Raw genomic sequence first — 14,625 nt, 5'->3', positions numbered from 1 at the left:
AAACATCTAAAATTAGTTGATTTCATTATGAGGGATTGAAGGAAAACAAATAAATAAATTCACTACCAGGATTTACATGTTGTATGCCAGACTCGTGTTTTGTCTAAAAAAGACTCATGAAAAATCCTCAGGTTAAAAATGTTGAATAAGTCAAATAAAGTTAGAAATCGACGAGTTTTGAGGACATACAATTACGAAAGGTCTTACGGTGTATTTTGAAGAAAACAATGTAAGCAGTTCTTTTGCAATTCTGACTATACCAAAAACACTTCATCAACAAAAAAGTGTTGAGGCTTGGGTCGGTGATACCATCATGGAGAAAACTTCCGCCAGCAGTGACATCGACCCAATGATTGTAAGTAACCTCATCGTATATAAAAGGATTGAGGTTTGATTCGTGAGACGCGTGTTTCATCTAAAAAATCAATGACGCTCTAATAATAAGGGTACTTTGTATGCTTTTAACCATTTCGCCAGTGGTAAAACCAGTTTGATGTGACTTGAAATTGCACCGAATGCATGCTACCTATAGAATATTAATATTTATCCAAAGCAGTACTTTAGTATTTTATATTCAATGTGTACTTAGGCAATGATGCGCATATGTTGTTTAACTAAGATACACCCTTTAGTGACAGTAAAACAAGTTTGGTTAAATTTCATAATGGAATAAAGAGAGCAACATTTTTGGTGGTATTTTTTGTTATAGTTATGTAGTGCTGGACAATGTTTGCAATAAGTTTGGTTTATCAAGTACTTTTTATCAACAAATCTGAGCTATCTGTGTTTTTGAGGTTTGAAATTCACTTATTAATACGCGATACGTACGTTCCTTTATCCTATCACATATTTAGTCGTACCATATGGATAACCATAAGAATTTATATTCAGTAGAGTTATTTATATATTCACAAACGGATTACATTGTCAACATAGTGGGAACTTTATAATGAGTGAAAGAACATTGTGCTTCTTTGTTAAATATTTGTTTGTTTTATAGAGTTTAAGATTATAACACAAATGGTGACTGTTGTACCCCATTTTTTGACATTTTTACCTATTAGTCTGTTTGTTTTGTTTAACACCGTTGTCATTATATAATGAAATTTGATGCTATTTTTATACAAGTGAGAGGTTTGGCTACCGTTTTCAGTTTTCCACTGTTTTGTAAACTAACGAAAAACGGAAGATTTCTTTTCATCAATCATATTGTTATTTCTTTTAAAATTCAGCCTATTTATATATGTTTCTTTATAATTTGTGGCTTAGCGGTGATGATATGGTTGTAAAACAAATTGACAAAACAAAATGCATGCAGAAAATTTATTTTGAATAAATCAATAATATCTGTATGTTATGCTTTGATTCTATCAACAGTTAATTGAAACATTTAAGGAATAACAGTACTGTAGTTGAAGAGTTGCCACCGTCAATTGAAGATTTGACGGTCGCAAATGCAGTTTTACTGGCGACGCTTAGCGGAGACAGTAAAACGGAGATTTGCGACCGTCAAATCAAAATTGACGGTGGCAACTCTTCAACTACAGTACTGTTATTCCGATTCTAATGCATTACAAAAAGAAAAAATACGATAAAACTTGAAAAAATGTCTAAATTTGTCTAATAAAAAAAATCCGCGAAACTTCATGAATGATTTTGGCACAAAGACGTGATGGCTAAACGTGACGTCATACAAATGAAAACTTACAAACTGAAGGATATTACGTTACCTGTACGCTTCAAATTCAGATAAAATTACATTACAACGGCGAATTCGAGGAAGTTGTTGTTTTATTTTCGATTATATAGTAGTATTCGAACATTTGTTGATTCATCAATTCAAAATGGCGGGTTCCTCCTTAGTTACGCCTGGTCAACTGTGGATTTGACGGCAACTTTAAGCCAATGGAAAAAATTGTTACATCCAAGTTGTATTAGAATATTATTTATCATTCCTTTATGTTTAAATATATTATTGAAAGATTGCAGTGCCATCAAGCTATAATTTCTATTGTTCTTTTTGACACAAGTCAGTCTGCGAGAGGCGTACAGGTCCACGTTAAGTCATTGAAAAATGTTAAACATTGCATTTGATTTAATGACGTCTGCACCTGAAACATCGCAGTTATTTAGTAACTCATGCAGAAAACAAACAAAAACGTAAATAGTGGTATATAGAATAAAAGTTATAACTTTCATTTGACATTAATAGTTTTAAAAAGATTGAATAAAACAAATAAAATAGCTAAAAAAACGACACCTACATCATCGTAGGAGTTGTATAATTATTTTTTCTAGATTATCATAGATTTATCTCAGGTAATATTAAAACAATAATGAAAAATAGTTTAACTTAAAATATTTTCGAAAATTGCCTAAAAAAATAATCATAAATTCAGATACAATCAAATTACAATTTTGTTATTTTTTTTCATATTTACCGTGTTTTCTATTGTTGTTTCATATATAGGGAAGCAATTATATCGATTGTCATCAAATACGCAATGCTTTTCACAATAACAATTAGTAGTGTCTTTCAAACAGTATACATTAATTGAGTAATAGTTTATTAAAATAAGAAGACATGGAATTTCTGTTTTGCTAAATGATTTTCAATTAATGTAAGAGTGTAAAAGCTCTTATTCTTTTTACTGCTGATTTCACCTAAGACAATAACAATCAAAACCAATGAGTAAACAAAGACTCACAAATCCAAAAGACATTAACATCAACAGTTATAAATAATAAAAAAAGAAACAACACGTACTCCACTAAAATCCGGGAGGGAAATCATGTTCTCCGGAAGGGTTGGCATTTCCTGCACCGTATACGGCATCCGTCGTGTTATTTCTTTGTTCAGTTCGGTAAGGATGGAAGGTTATTATGACTATTGAAAAGTATTAGATATGATTTCTGACACTCTTTTGTCATAATGGCCAATCAGCTCATGATGGCGACGGTAAAATTTCTTGAGTGATGACCTTAATTTGATTGGTTTAGCCCTGTCTTAGCAACTTTTGATAAAGCAGTATTCCTAAAATCTGCAAAATATAGAATCTTTCTTAATCAAGTATATTGATTGGTAAATTACTGAGTCTGAGTACAATAGTTCTGCTCAAAGTTCGTTGATTGCTAGTCTTTGACACTATAACTCTAGGTTATAAATGCATTTACTGGTAAATTATATTTTTACACGTGTATCACACGTTATTATATATGGCAATGAAATCAAACAGATATTTTCTTAAATTAAAAGACAGTCGTACTGAAAAGTTATCTCGAGATAATTACCCAGTTAAGAATACTTTGTTGCCACGTTCATTACCCACGAGGGTCCCGCACAGTCGTTTACCCTACAACTGTGAAGATACCAGACTCCATCTCAGGTACGGGTTAGTTTCTATTACCGATTGTATGAGTTCGTTTAACCCAAAGAAATCGGATGGCAGTGATCGCATAATGATTTATTTGTTTTATTCAATATGGTTTCTTTGTTACTAGTAAATAAAAGCTCACTGATCATTAAAAGAAAAACACAAAGGATGATATCAGTATGGTGTCAGACCACCAATTAAAAGTCCCTATCTGTTCAACCAAATTGAGGTTGGTAATTCGCATTTCAACAGATATACGATATGTCTATGGGTACTAATTGTGCCCTCTTGCTGGCCGACTTGAAGAAAAATGCCATTTACAAAACAAAAAAATGGTTTTTTTTTCCAATTTGCAGATGTATTGATGATGTCCTCTCATTCAATAAACAATATTTAGTCAATGCTTCCATGTCATATATCCAAATGAGATTTTATATTGATGATACTACCCAACCTAGAGGGTCTGGCGTATTTAATTATACGCCTGGTACCTTTTATTACTATTTACACCACTGAGTCGATGCCACTGTTGGTGGACGTTTCGTCCGCGAGGGTATAACCAGCCCAGTAGTCAGCACTTCAGCGTTGACATGAAGATCAATTATAAAGTCATAATATATAAATTTCTTGTTTACAAAATTATATTTTTTCGAATTACTAAAGATTTTCTTATCCCATGCATAGATTACCTAAGCCGTATATGGTATAACTGTTTGGAATGTTGGGTCTTCAATCCTCTTCAACTTTGTGTTTGTTTGGCTTATAGATATTTTGATCTGAACATCACTGATGACTCTTTATGTTGACGAGATGCGCGGCTGGCGTAATAAAGCATAAGCCTGGTACCTTTGATAACTAATTATATCGATTTGTTCCTCGCTATTGACAGAGGATTTCAAACTTGAATCTATTATTTTTTCACTGTTATCTTGGATCTATAATTAACATTATGATTCAAACTTCAAAGTTTGAAGTACATACCCTCTCTCTATGGTGTTTTCAGAATGTTCATACGGTATAAAACATACACCAAATTATTAGGGAGTAAAATCGACACTACATAAGTTTTACAGTCTACCTCACGAATAGTTGACTGAAATAATGGAACCTAATATATTTTAAGTAAAATCCAAATGTAGACAGATTAAGATATAAACCAATAGTTAATTATAAGCTCTCCTCAATTATATGGAAAGCGTGGTTATACAAGTTTTGCTAACTTAAATTGTTTTCCTTTGCAATTAACAAAAAAATATCAAATTGAAGCAACTGTGCGGAATGCTTTCATGTACAATTTGTGATGCAGTGTACCGAGCAATGGCAAAAAATCAATTAATATTTTGCAATTGAATTAAATTCTTTTGGTAATCATGGCATTTGATGTGCAGTTGAACATATTATTTCTTTCGCCCCTGTTTTTGTTCTAGCAATGAACACATCATTTTCATGAAGAAATTTCGCTCTTTCCCTTCATTTATGATCAACTAACTGACTATGAAACCTACATGTTTTAAAAAGTGAAATCACAAGAATACTGAACTCCGAGTAAAATTCAAAACGGAAAGTCCCCAATGAAAAAGCAAAATCAAAAGCTCAAGCACATCAAACAAATGAATAACAACTGTCATATTCCTGACTTGGTAAAAGCATTTTCTTATGTAGAAAATGGTGGCTTAAACTTGGTTTTATAGATAGCTGAACCTCTCACTTGAGAGTTGCAATTTAAATTTCATCATTTGCATTATACCACTGAAATAACTCAGAAAAGATAAATCTCTTAAAAGCATATGTTTTTTTATTTATCAATTAGTATGGATGAATTATTAACTTTTAGTGAAACATCAATGTTTAGTTTCCAAGTTGTTTTCAGTTCCTATGGTCAGTAAACAAAGATGCATCATTTATAGTTTCTAAAGCCTTTATTCTTAATATTTATATAACAATATACATAATATCACAGATGGAAAAATAAGAATATTCATACTCCTTACACAAATACATTCAAACATATACAACACACACATCTCACACGTATCAATAAGTTAAGACACAAATCATTCAGTCTTAAGCATGTTAACACAGTAATAGACATAACACATTACAATCAGAAATGAAGATGAATACAAATCTATGAACTTTTTTTCTTTTTTCTTCACTTCAATGACCAAGATTATTCATCCTTTGCATTAAAAGCCTAGTACATGTATCTTTAAATTTGTTCCACCCATGACAAACATTTGTATCATTATCTTTCTTTTTTTCAAGAAGGCCAGGTATACCTATCAAATGCAGTGCTAAAATATCTAACATAAAAACAAAAATATGAACAACCTTGTACTGTGACAGTGTGAGGGTGAATTATACTATAATCATTACTTTTTGTATTGAAAACAACCTAATTGGGGCAATAGATGACTTAAGAGATTAACAGAAATCATGGGTCCAATCAGATTCTTCCAATCCTCAGTTATTTGGTTACTTTTAAGGTAGTACCTAACACTTTAACTGAAATTAATTTGGCTCGTTTAATTTTCTTAAAATTTTGACAAAGAATTTGCTTTGACCCTTTAACAAAAATATAAAAATTTCAAAAAATTTAAACCAACCATTTTATCACAAAAATTACACTGGTTATAAAGAAGTTTGACAAACACTTATTTTGATCATTCAGAAGCTTAATATTCCCTAATGAACATAACGTCAATAATACGTTCTGCTGATTTTACAGAGTTATCTTCTTGTAGTGTTAGGTACCACCTTAAGTTGATTTCTTAACAGAAAGTCAGTGTACAATGATTATCTATTTCATACACATCAAACCTCACACTTTTTACTTTCCTTGTCATTTTTTCAAATGTAAAACTTCCTTTGATATAAGGGGAAACTTTTTACATGTGATAGATGTGATAAATAAATGCTTGTTATGACTAGAAACAATAAAGGTGGATATAAAGTTTACAAAAAAATGCATTTTTGTCATGTTACCCAAGAAAATCAATTGAAGTATATTATAATTACTGAACAGTTTTAGAGGGTATTTGAACATCTCTATTTGACTTTCTTAGATAAATTTTGGTTGTGTCAGACTGAATCACTTAATTCTTTAAGACCATCACAAACAGAAAAATTTAATCAAGAGGAAATCAGTACTAGACATTGAAATATCAGCTCAAATTCAGTGTGATTTTTCTTATTGTGTATGAACTTAAATTGGTATATTGAGAATTTGGCATATTACTTTATTATCTGTTATTGTTCTTTCATTAAAAACACACTATATCTATATTTAAATTCATACCATGTATAGGAGGAAAATATCAATAGAAAATGTACAGCATCTCTATTTTTTATCTTACATACAAAATGAAAGCAAATCAATCAAAATATATCTAAATATAAGCAGGACTTAGAGACTTAAATTAGATACTTTTTTTAAGTTTTAAAATTATTTGAGATATAATCAGGTGATATTACCTGAACTGAATATTTATCATAGAAGAATGTGTTATATGTGAATACCTATCCCTACAAATGCAAAGCTTACAGTATAGCTATAACTTGCTGTAACACTGACTTGTTTTGTGGTTTGTGACTTTGTATGCAATATGCCAAAAAGGAAAAGGAAATAGGACGCATTCTTCCATCAATACTAGTACTAATGGTTCAAGCAAATTTGAGGTAGCACACTAAATGATGATGGAGGGATGGATGGACAATGGTATACCATAAAACATCCTGGCTTTGATTGGTGTATAAAAACACAATTGAGTGATAATGAAAACAATAAAAATATTAAAAATGGTAATAATGAAAAAGATGATAATGATTATGATGACAATGACCATTATGATTATGATTATGATGAAACTTAACATCTCTGTTTTTTCACAGAACCTGATGATATCATTGCCTCTAATCTGGAGTAGTATACTTAATGTATAAATTACTTCTTAATTTGATTAATTAACACACTACATATTTCAATAATCTTCAGCCCAGGGATTTTCCTCTAAAAATGTATCTATTACTTCTTTCATTGCAAGGTTTGGAATCAGCTGGTCCTGTGTCAGATCTGTACGAGTTACTGGGTCAAAGTGGCCAACTCTCTGTAATGTAGAAAATGATCATTTCAAGTTATAACATACAACACCTTTCCACCCTCTCCTTTAAAGACTTCTTGAATTTGAAGATGAAAAAAAAAACTTTAATGCTTTAGCATCTGATTCTGCCATTGAAAAAGACTTGCTATCCAGACCTGAGCAATGTTGTTGTTTTGGTTTGGTTGCACATCTTGATTTGCTGTATGTAATGGCATAATCTTATGTATTGATATCATTGATAAAATATAAACAAATAATCTCCACATAGAAACTGTTACCTAGATTCAATTTACTCCAATCATATACATTGTTATAGATCAATGATGTTCTGAATATCATATCGGATGGTCTCTGGAGAGTTGTCTCATTGGCACTCATACCACATCTTCTTATATCTATATGTAGTTTTAAACAAATGGATACGATCATACTGCAATAGATTACAGTGGCAGATCCAGAACTTTTCCTAAATGGAGGGGGCCTGATGACTGACCTAAGGGGGGTCCACTCCAGTCATCCTTCAGTGATTCCCTATATAATCAACCAAATTTTTCCCACAAAAGGGGGGCCCCCTGGATCCGCCTATGGATTAGAATGTTTAAATGTAGTAACAAATGTAGTACATAAGTCTACTTCTTCTATAGCATATAAGAAACATAGTCTACAAAACCAAATAATGTTCTTATGTTCTGACATAGTATACCTGTAGATGTTCCACAATGTCCTTTTTATCATATGTTATTCCTGAGGGTGTAATGACTGGTTCCCTCATCAATTCAAAACTTATCTTCCCACATAAATAATCAGGAACATCTCTTGTCTGAAATAACAGTAGAAATGCCAAAAATGAAACAACAGAAAAACTGAATCTTTATACCCATTTATGTCTATGGTTTCATTTCTTCAAATGCTAGTATGTTCTGTTAAACTGGTTCTCAAAATTGAACTGGATATTTACAAAGAAATAGCATTGATATTACATGAATAATCCTGTCTTGAGAAGTATAAAGTGAGGTCCATCAAAAGAAAATATTGTAAAAATCTATATCAGCAATCTCAATATCTACAAATAAGTAATATGTTGTACAGATATAGTCAGCCAAAGAGGTCTCACGTCTCACATCTCAACGATGTATAATTTTTTACCGTGGTTCTATCAGTCTTACCCCGATGTATTATTCTTATCTGTGGTGCTAAAATTTTCGAACGAAATTTGACCAGTTCAAACCAGTTCTAACCCAGATTGTTTACACCACATGATCAATTTACTTATGAGGTTAACCTTGTTGATTTAATTTAATTCATGTAATCAACACTTGTAACATGATTGTTTTGTGTTTTAACTGAGGCTACTATAACTGTGTTATTGTAGTCTCAGGTTTTAATTAAGATATTCTAATTTTATTATCACAAATAACTACGGCCTCAGCTTGTCCGTCAAAACAGATGACTTGACCCAGTTAAATCAAGTTTAAAATTCAAGTTTATTTACAATTAATTGCAATCTATTTAATAATAAAAAGCATGACTGTACCTTCAAATAAATGAAATAGTAAACAATCTCCATAAGCACATGCTAAAATTTGTTTATATCTACTTATTTAGGCGGGGGGGGGGAGACTTTGTTGTTGACATTGAAAATGGTTACTTAACTAGAAAATTCTTTTTATATGAATCATTACAAATAAAGATCAATTTTTTAGTGCAGCATTTAGGTTGTATCTATGTTTGGTCACCACCAAATACACAAGAAAGGTCAATATTTTAATTACATGAAATCTATATTTATGGCAAAATGTTAAAAAGTATATGTTTTTTTTTAGTAGAAGTTAAGATGGAAACTGGTTCAAGTAATAAATCAATATTAGTTCTTGTAAATTTTAAGTCTCCTCAAGACAGAAATCCTTTTATATATATATACAACTGGTCTAAACATCAACCCAACAATGTTAGATCTGTAAATTTGCTTTTGCAATATATATATACAAAACTAGAAAATAGAAAAAAAAATCAATTGAACCTTTAAATTATATTTTATTTTAATTGATCATAGGTTTTAACTCTAATTATTTTATAGTAATGAATCATGTTTATTTATTTTAAAAAGATGTCCAAGTATAAAAATTATTATTTATTGATTTACTTCTCTTTTACCAATAATTTTCTGACTAACACAGTACCACAGTATTTAAACAAAACAAAAGAAATGAAAACAACAGTATCTAGAAATAAAGGTAAGCAAAGCAACACAGCACTACACATTGTACAAATTATTTTACCAGGCCCACGTTACCCTGGTGCTATCCCGAAATCCAGGGGAGAACACTGTTATTAGAGACCTTGTCTCAAATAAAAATTCAGCAGAAAAACTTGGTTGTTTTATGTTGATGTGGTAACACATTGTGGTTCATACATGTTTTCTTGCTTCTTGTTTTTAATATAGATTAGACTGTTGGTTTTCCTTTTAGAATTGTTTTACACTAGCAATTTTGGGTCCCATTTTAGCTTGTTTTTCTGTGTGAGCCTAGGCTCTGTGTTAAAGACCATACTTTGACCTATGGTTTACTTTTACAAATTGTGACTTGGTTTGAGAGTTGTCTCATTGGCACTCATATCATATTTTCTTATATCTATTGAATAAAAACTTAGTAGAAAAACTTATGTATGTATATGTAAGTTTTTATTTCAAATTTACAATAATGATCTACCTTTCGTCTGTGGTCTAACTGGGAAAATAACTCATTAACATCTTTTATTCTTGTGTCCTGTAAGAAATAAATCATTGTATCAAATTTTACTCAATACATGTATTAATTTATAAACCACTCAACAAGCAGTGTTGAATGTACTAAAAAAATCCTTATTTTGGGGAAATATGATATAAAACAAATAGGCTTAGACAAATTATACTAAAGAATTAATAAACAAGAATGTGTCCCCAGTACACAAATGCCCCACTAGCACAATCATTTTCTATGTTCAATTGACTGTGAAATTGGGGTAAAAACTCTAATTTGGCATTAAAATTAGAAAGATCATATCATATGGAACATGTGTACAAAGTTTGAAGTCCAATCGACTTCAACTTCATCAAAAACTACCTTGACCAAAAACTTTAACCTGAAGCGGGACAGACAGACAGACAGATGAACGAACGGATGGACAAAGGAAGGAATGGACGAAGGAACGAATGGAAGCACAGACCAGAAAACATAATGCCCCTCTACTATCATACATGTAGGTGGGGCATAAAAATCATTTTGTTCTATCTGTGGCTAATGAAATGGACAATAAAGCATACTCATATAATACACAATATAATGATGTTTTATTTTAAACTCCTTACATTTGTGTGGAAAAAATTAAAACACAACCTATTAATTTTCTACGAAAGAAAAAATTTATAACTGTTTTAAAATGTGCTAACTTGACTTTTACAGAAATATTGATCCCTGTACCAGTAAATTATATTCTGTTTATCTTACATTATCTTCTTCTAATGCATTCTGTACTTCTGTAAAACTTTCTTGGTCAGAGGTCTCTTCACAAAGTTTCTCCAGTTTCCTGTAGAACAATGATTGCCATGTACATTAAACTTATTTATCTTTTATAAGGTACAAATACAATGCACTGTTTAATGAATACAATGCACTGACATGTAACATAGTCTGCCTTAAAATAATTTTACTTCTTTTTGACAAAAAGACCAACATCTAAATTCAACAAAAGTCATTTTTTATAACACATTATTCTATTGTTATATAATATATCATATTTTTCATATATATCTTTTATAAAAAAAACAATTGATTTAAATACATGCAGTTTAGTTTTGTTAACACTGTATTCTAAGATCACTAATTTGCGTCTTTTCACTTTTGTGTGTTTTTCTTAGTTGTTTCTTATGCTTCAGGGGTATCTGATCATGATAAGTCAAGCTGTTACCAACTGATTTTTAATTTTTGTGTTTATGGTGTGTTTTGTTGTTATAACACCGTCTGATGTTAGTTTGAGGGTTTAAGGAGGCTCGCAGGTATAAGATTTTCAGAAAAAATAAAAATAATTAATTTTTCATTACACATTTGATTTATTACCTTGAGTAGTTGTTACTTTATCATATGGTACAAAAATCATTCCAAAAAATCAAGTCGTGTTGGCCCAGGTGACATTTAAAATGTAGATATCATTGAAAAAGCTCCAAATTATCTCCCTTTGGTGCAAAAATGCCACTTTTGGCATTAAAATTTAAATATCTTTTTAACTCATTAATGACCTATATTCTTTATTGTTGTTTTTCGAATAAGCTGTACATAACCTGAATAATTGTAAAATTTAAGCGATTTCTGTAATTAAGTTCTTTTTTTATTTCGATATTACCGCCTTTTTCTCCTATTAGTTCAACAGAAAAAAAGGACATTAACAAAAATGTATGCTTCTTTTGAAGGCAGATTGAGAGTTTAAATGAACTTTGACCCCATTTTTTATTTCATTTTTCTATTAAGTATAAGACAAAATTCATTTATAGAAAAATATAGAGAAATCCTATATTAAATTTAAAAAAAAATGATTTAGACCCCTTAATGCTCAAAAAATCATGTTTAACCCTGCCATGTTCTGTATGTGCCTGTCTCAAATCAGGATCATAAATGCTTTTTCTTTTTTTACATTTTGACATGTCAGGACATTTAGCTTACTGGTGAAGGCCGGAAAGTGACCTATACAATTGTAGCTGCTTACATCCATGTAATATGGACTCTGATGGATAGTTGTCTCATTGACAATCATATCATATCTTTTTATTTTTAAATCAGTAAGAATGGGTTCTTGATAATTTACAAAAAAATGACAGAGGATTCCTTGAGTTTCAAAACTATATATACATGTACATGTAGAGATAAAAAGATTTGGTACAAATGCCAATGAGACAACTCTCCATTCAGTTATATGAAAAATAATGTAACATCTTCTTTTAATACTTATGATTGATTATAATAAAGACTTGCCTCTTTTTGTCTTCAATAATGAGATTATTTATATAAGACTGTAATTCTATTTCCTCTTTAATACGTTTTTCTTCTATTGCATTCCATCTTCTTTTCTTGGCCATTCTAAGAGCACCTGCTATATCATCTCCAAAGTTTAACTTTTGTTCTTTGGCTAAATCATTTGCTGCAACATAATAAAAAGGTCAAATAAAATCCAAATGATTGCTTTGTTTTTATATGACACAATCTTAACCCCTTAGAAAGTTATGTTGAACATAAAAAAAAAACTGGTTTCATTAACATGATAAATGGATATATCAGACTAAGTAAAGAGGTAAGTCAGATAATGATAAAAGGATGCATGGGTTGTGGTCACATGTGTTGACTCTATCTGCATGAAACACCAAAAAAAATACTGAAACAAGGAGCAAGTACCCTATGGGAAAAAACAACATTCAAGGAACAAGTATTGCAAACACTAGACAACATTCCTTACAAAATGTATTTGTTGCAACAATATTGTTCATAAAATTGATAGCAAAAAGATATGCAGTAAAATACAACTAATTGTATTAAAGCTTCGAAGAAGACACTAGTTAGAATATAAGTAACCAGAACAAATGTTTCATTGTAATAACCATAAGATGGCATACACAGTAATTTTGTGAATTTTTTTTTCAGCCTCAATATTTTAAATCAAATGTTCCATTCTCTATACTATTATAGTGTGGCCTTTCAAGTACTGTATTTTTATGAGTTTATCCTCATTTTCTTTTTTGGTGTATTTTAAAATTTAAATCATAAAAAATGTAATTCTTGAGTTGTCATATTTTTAACAAACGATTATAAATAATATATGTAATTTCAGAATTGACAGAAAAAGTTTTCAATTTGTATATTGATTCATATATATACTTATTTAATATTTACCTCTCATCAAACTTGCAATAGCTTCATCATACAAGCAAAGCTCAACCAAGGCTTGTCCCATGAAAAAATGTCCTTTCACCAAAGATCTGTCTAAATCTAAGGCACGACGACAATCTTGTTGAGCTAAATCCCACTTTTTCATTTTTAAATAACATAATGCTCTGTTTGTGAAGTAAGTTGATGTATTAGGACTTTTCAACTGAAAAAAAGACATAAATTTTACATGTAATTTCCTCACAGTCACAAAACAATTTTTTTTTTTTAAATTTAGGAGGAAACATTTATGTTCACCATGTTCACAATTTGTGCATAGCTATGTCATTTCGTCTTCCTTTTTGATTTATTACTCAATATTTTTATTATGTTTTTTTTTGGAAAAAAAAAGTTTGTTGCCAGTTTTTGGTGAAAAAAATTATTTGTTTTGGACCCTGAGAAAAAAAAATGTTTGTTTCAACCTCAGCTGCCACTATATGTTATGCTAATGAATCTGTAGTAAGGTAAAGTCCTATTAAATATGATTTTAAAAAAAGTCATGAAAGTTACACATTTTTCATCACCATGATCATGTTCATGTGTACATGTAATTCAACTTTTAATTGGATTAAGTTGGGGACAGATCAGCTGGGGACAAGATTGCACAAATAGTCTTTACATTATAACAGTTTTTTTCAACATAGCTGGTGTACTACATGTATGTTGTAGTCTCAATGAAAAGAAGATCAACAAATTTGGCACAAGTGTTTATTTTTTTTTCATTATTCAGTCATTATTTCATTCACTTACGATAGCTTTTGAATAACAATTAATCGCCGAATCAAAACTTCTATTAGCAAAATATTTGTTGCCTTGATTTTTAAGATCTGCAGCAGCACTCATACTTAACGCTCAGAGAAAGCAAAGGAGTATTTAAAGGGGAATTTAGCAAGAAATCAAGATATGTTTTCCTTAAATTCAAGGTCAAACATGTCCTTGTAATTACAACGAAAATTGTCTTGTTTTCAAACGTTTCTATGACCAACACAAAATTAATTACAACGACGGCTAAACCATGAAAACTTCCGGAATTTTTAGAGAGATTTAGACCGAATATCAAAACATACATTAACACAAGAACAATAATCACAACATACAAATACAAATATTTTGTTGGCACAAACTCAATTACAATAATTGGCAACGGCCCATACAACTAGTATACAAATTGTAATGATGCAGCAATTAAGCAATACTGCAGGC

At 30.5% G+C, this 14,625-nt stretch overlaps 1 protein-coding gene across 1 annotated transcript; it reads right to left on the bottom strand.

Moving 5' to 3' along the window:
• Positions 1-5,274: 5,274 nt before the first annotated feature.
• On the bottom strand, positions 5,275-14,380 carry LOC134725967 (E3 ubiquitin-protein ligase CHIP-like). Its single transcript, XM_063590303.1, has 7 exons — positions 14,173-14,380; positions 13,390-13,588; positions 12,478-12,643; positions 10,960-11,038; positions 10,183-10,239; positions 8,178-8,294; positions 5,275-7,480 (listed from the first exon to the last, which is right to left on the bottom strand). The coding sequence occupies exons 1-7, from the start codon at positions 14,263-14,265 to the stop codon at positions 7,355-7,357; spliced, it is 837 nt and encodes a 278-aa protein (XP_063446373.1). The 5' UTR covers positions 14,266-14,380; the 3' UTR covers positions 5,275-7,354.
• Between the last annotated feature and the right edge of the window lie 245 nt (positions 14,381-14,625).

The sequence above is a fragment of the Mytilus trossulus genome, chromosome 7 (genome assembly GCF_036588685.1).
Source record: "Mytilus trossulus isolate FHL-02 chromosome 7, PNRI_Mtr1.1.1.hap1, whole genome shotgun sequence".
NCBI lineage: Eukaryota > Metazoa > Mollusca > Bivalvia > Mytilida > Mytilidae > Mytilus > Mytilus trossulus.
This window is presented reverse-complemented; position numbering and strand designations above follow the sequence as displayed.

What these genes read in the sequence shown, in the direction of transcription:
- LOC134725967 (XM_063590303.1), bottom strand. Translation starts at nt 14,265, where the DNA reads ATGAGTGCTGCTGCAGATCTTAAAAATCAAGGCAACAAATATTTTGCT. An exon ending in ATTGTTATTCAAAAGCTATC is followed by an intron (nt 13,589 to 14,172) that starts GTAAGTGAATGA and finishes TCTTTTTTTCAG; the next exon opens with TTGAAAAGTCCTAATACATC. An exon ending in ACATTGTGGAACATCTACAG is followed by an intron (nt 7,481 to 8,177) that starts GTATACTATGTC and finishes TCTACATTACAG; the next exon opens with AGAGTTGGCCACTTTGACCC.